Source organism: Cebus imitator, unplaced genomic scaffold (genome assembly GCF_001604975.1).
Source record: "Cebus imitator isolate Cc_AM_T3 unplaced genomic scaffold, Cebus_imitator-1.0 Scaffold197, whole genome shotgun sequence".
In the NCBI taxonomy this organism is placed as follows: domain Eukaryota; kingdom Metazoa; phylum Chordata; class Mammalia; order Primates; family Cebidae; genus Cebus; species Cebus imitator.
The window spans coordinates 3099584-3103953 of record NW_016107512.1 but is presented as its reverse complement, the minus strand read 5'-3'; the positions used below and the strand labels follow the sequence as shown (position 1 = coordinate 3103953).

At 42.7% G+C, this 4370-nt stretch overlaps 1 protein-coding gene across 2 annotated transcripts in view; it reads right to left on the bottom strand.

The window, feature by feature from the left end:
* Window positions 1-3967: 3967 nt before the first annotated feature.
* SPATS1 (spermatogenesis associated serine rich 1) overlaps window positions 3968-4370 on the bottom strand; it is a 33364-nt gene continuing 32961 nt past the window's right edge. For both annotated transcript variants that reach the window (XM_017547449.2, XM_017547450.2), the window contains exon 9: window positions 3968-4098. In XM_017547449.2, coding sequence (XP_017402938.1) covers window positions 4070-4098 — 29 coding nt within the window. In that variant the 3' untranslated portion in view covers window positions 3968-4069. The remainder of the gene's footprint in view (window positions 4099-4370) is intronic.

Here is a 4370-nt window from a genome sequence, read left to right as displayed (position 1 = left end):
CATCCATTCTGTCTAACAGAATCCCAACTTTTACTCCAGCCCAAACTGTACCCAGACAAAAGAACACATTTCTAGCCAGATAAGCATACCGTTGCTCACAGCTTTACCACTGGAAGCTGGATCCATCTGCCACCCCCACACCACATTTGGTGGAGGCAGACACATTTCCTCAGAAAACAAGATATTGGGGTATCTTGGCTGCTTATGTGATACAAGTCTAGGACCCTTCATGCAAACCACAAAATGCTGACTTTTCATGTAAGCGTTATAGCCTGGATTTAGGAGCCTCAGTGTTGGCTCTCAGGTCAGTAAGTAGTGGCCTCCCCATTCCTGAGGGTGGGATCAGGCCATAGTCCCTCCTCAGGCTCCCCAGCATGGGAAAGACACTGGTCATCTCAAATGGGCTCCCACATCCTTTCCCAGAGCATGCTGCAACCTTGGCCCCTACGCCCCGTAAAAAGGTGCGCCATCCTATATAAGGCATATTGTCCATTTCTGGGAGAGGTAATTATATACCCAAGTGCTCTCTCCTGATTTCTGAGGCAGGAAAGAAAAGTCTGTTTAGGCCAGGGGCATGATCTTGAGGGGCTCCAACTCGAAAATACTTCACCCAGTCAAGTTCTGTAAACTATGTGTTTACCTGTCTAGATTTTGAGATCCAAATGCCTAAGAAAATAACTAGCCAAACTGGGTGCCTCATATTAGAAATGTGAACAATTAGTGGAATCCTACAGTAAATTCCTAAATTCTTTGTGGAATTTTAGAAGTTTAACATCCTACCGTCTTAATATTTTGGTAACTGGGAGTTCAGAGATCGCTGATTTGAACATTGGTGCCACTCGCTGAATAATTCAATGTTTCCTCATGTCCACAGAGGCCATTTTCATTTATCCCAGAATCTGAAACTAGAATACCTCTGTGCAATGTAAAATTGCACACTAAGAAAGGTACTTGTAAAGTGTCACAGAGTTTATTTCTATGGAACTTCAGTTATTGAAAGTAGGAAATGAACGCACATGCACCTCTGCACACACGTTTATATTTACCAAAGAACGTACAGTGAGGTGAAGGGGATCTTTACATCTAATAGGTTCAACCTCTTTGTAGCTGGAAAGAAGCAAAAGCTGGAACAGCTATGATGTGCACATATTTTTCCCATGTGGCCTTTCTCTATGCCTTTGTCTCCCCAACACACGCAGACATACTCTTCCTGCCCAAAGTTGGCAGTGGAACTCTACCTGCTAGCTGTTGAGGTGCAGTGGAATAAGGCCTGGCCATTAAGGTGTACCTACAGAAGACACCAGATCCAGGGAAAACTGCTCTGATTTTCAGGGGATGCAATGTAGTCCTGCAACTCCAGAAGTTCAATCATCTAACGGTTGTATGGGTTTTTTTTACTCATGGTTTCTGTGGCCTGGATTAAAAGAAAAAGAAATCAAATCATATCTACTCTGGTTTAGAGCAGCATCTAGGAATTATATAGACCTCTTTGAAACCTAGAGACTCCAAATCTTCTAAAATTGTATTTTGGTTGTTTTTCTTAATACATTTACAGTGTGGGACTCCCTCCTTCCAAAACACCAGGGCACCTTCTGAGAGTAGTTTCCTTGACACCTAGATAATCCCATCAGGAAATCTCTGCAGAATCTTTTTTTGTTCTATATTGTATCCTCCATTATTAACCCACCTGGTGGTTGCAGTTGACTTTTTTCTTTTTTAGGGGTGGGGTGTTGTTGTTGACTAGAGGGAAGGAAGACTTTTTTATATTTAAATAACAGAGGCACAAAAAATTATTATTTTTTCAGAAGTTAACATGTTCTGGAAAATCTCTTGGCAGCCTCTCTCTCTCTCTCTTTTTTTTTTTAATTATTATTATTATTATGTTGGAAGTAGAGGTGGGCCTGTGTCCCAGGGGCCAGAGGATTAGCGCAGATGATGCTGATGTTAACCCAAGGAGTGGTCGGGCACAGCAGCTGGCGGTAGGCACCATGCTCCCTGCCAGTAAGTCTAGAGGCAGATATGAAAGTGCCATGAATGTATTGTGGTATGTGTTTGTTTTTGAGATGGAGTTTCGCTCTTGTCACCCAGGCTGGAGTGCAGTGGCATGATCTTGGCTCACTGCAACCTCTGCCTCCCCAGTTCAAGCGATTCTCCTGCCTCAGCCTCCTCAGTAGCTAGTATTATAGGCGCCAACCACCATACCTGGCTAATTTTTGTAATTTTAGTAGAGATGGGGTTTTGCCATGTTGACTAGACTGGTCTCGAACTTCTGACCTCAAGTGATTCGCCTGCCTTGGCCTCCCAAAGTGCTGGGATTATAGGCGTAAGCCACCACGCCCAGCTAAATGTATTGTGTTCTAAACCTGCTCCATTCACTTTCGCTGTGTCTGGAGACAACAAACATTTTGACCAGGAAATAAATCATGCTCATGTCATAGACACATTGAATCTCAGCATGGGCCCCAATCTCTTTCCACTTTAAGGTTTTGGGGAGACTAGATCTGTAACCCTCATTAGCCAACCAGTGGGGTTCCCCAGTAGAGAGAGATTGGCTATAAAAATGCTGAGAGTCAGGCTGGGCACGGTTGCTCCTGCCTGTAATCCCAGCACTTTGGAAGGCTGAGGCGGGTGGATCACCTGAGGTCAGGAGTTTGAGACCAGCCTGAACAACATGGAGAAACCCATCTCTATTAAAAACAAAATTAGCCAGGTGTGGTGGCACATGCTGGTAATCCTAGCTACTTGGGAGGCTGAGGCAAGAGAATTGCTTGAACCTGGGAGGCAGAGATTGCGGTGAGCCAAGATTGCGCCATTGCACTCCAGCCTGGGCAACAAGAGCAAAACTCCATCTCAAAAATAAAAAAATAAATAAGCTGAGAGTCATTAGTTTGATTGTGTCAAAGCCTGATGGTGAGGCAGCTTTTGATTTCACCTTTTCCTCCAAATGTTTGCTTCTTGTCTGATTGACAGAAGGCCCTAAAACTTATGACTGATAGTCACTGAGCTCTCACGCTGCTTGGCTGTGTAGATAGGCAATACTGAAGTGGGGAATGCAGCTATGGGGCAGTTATATTACTCACCTGCTGTAGATCCAGCCTTCATGTTTTCCTGACATGTACCAAGTCAACATTGGAGAAAAATTCCAAAAGATATTAATAAAATGAAAATGGCTTTACCAAAAGCAATGAAAGTTCACTGCTATGGTCTAAATGTTTGTCCTACCAACGCCAAATTCAGATGTTGAAACCTAATCCCCGAGGTGATAGTGTTAGGAGGTAAGGCCATTGGGAGGCAATTAGGTCATGAGCTCATGAATGAGATTAGAGCCCTTGTAAAAGAGACCCCAGAGAACTAGCTCACCCCTTCTACCATATGAGGACACAGCAAGAAGGTACTATCTATAAGCCAGAAAGCTGGCCCTCAGCAGACACTGAACCTGCCAGCACCCTGCACTTGGACTTCCCAGCCTCCAGAGCTGTAAGAAATAAATTCCTATCGTTTATAAGCCATTCTGTTTATGGTATTTTGTTTTAGCAGCCTGAACAGGCTAAGACACTCACATGATATCTATATTTTATGACCGATTTGAGGGCATCCTGATCTATAATTGACTAAAACTGAATGTGGACTAAATATTAATAATATTCGTATCAGTGTTAAACTCTGTGAGTTTGCTATTTGTGTTGTGGTTGTTAGACAACATCCTTGACCTTAGGAGATACATGCTGAAGTAAGTAGGTATACAGGTGTAAAGGGTTACAATATCTGCCACTGACTCTCAAAGAGTTCAGCAAAATGGTAATTGTAATGTTGTGAGAGAGAGAAGGTTTGAACAAATATTAACAATGGTAGAATCTATGTGAAGGATATACAGGTATTTGTTGTACAATTCTTGCAACTATTCTGTAAATGTGAAAGTTTTCAAAAGAAAAAGTTTTAAAAAAGCAAAACACAGCACTTTCTCATTAGAGTCAAACATTGGATTTAGAACAGTCACATGACAAAAACCATCAACTGGAAAAGGCTCGCCAGAGTGCAGTCAGCACATGTTTTGTGGGCCTGTTTATGCTCAGGATTGTCTTGGAAGGTCCAAAGCACCTGTGGATAGAGGCATGGGGTTAAAGATTTCCTTCCATTACAAAACTAACAATTCTCAACCACCACACTTGACACTCAATGCTTGGCTATGAAAACTGCCCATGAGACCACCTCAGGACAGAAGACACATCCATCCACTCCAGGAGATACTTTGCCTGCCCTCCTTTATGAAGCCTCTCAAGAGCCTGTTATTCTGGACTCCTCCAGTTTTTTTTTTTTTTTTTTTTTTTTTTTTCCCTTTTTTTTTTTTTTTTTTTTTCTTGCTCTGTCAC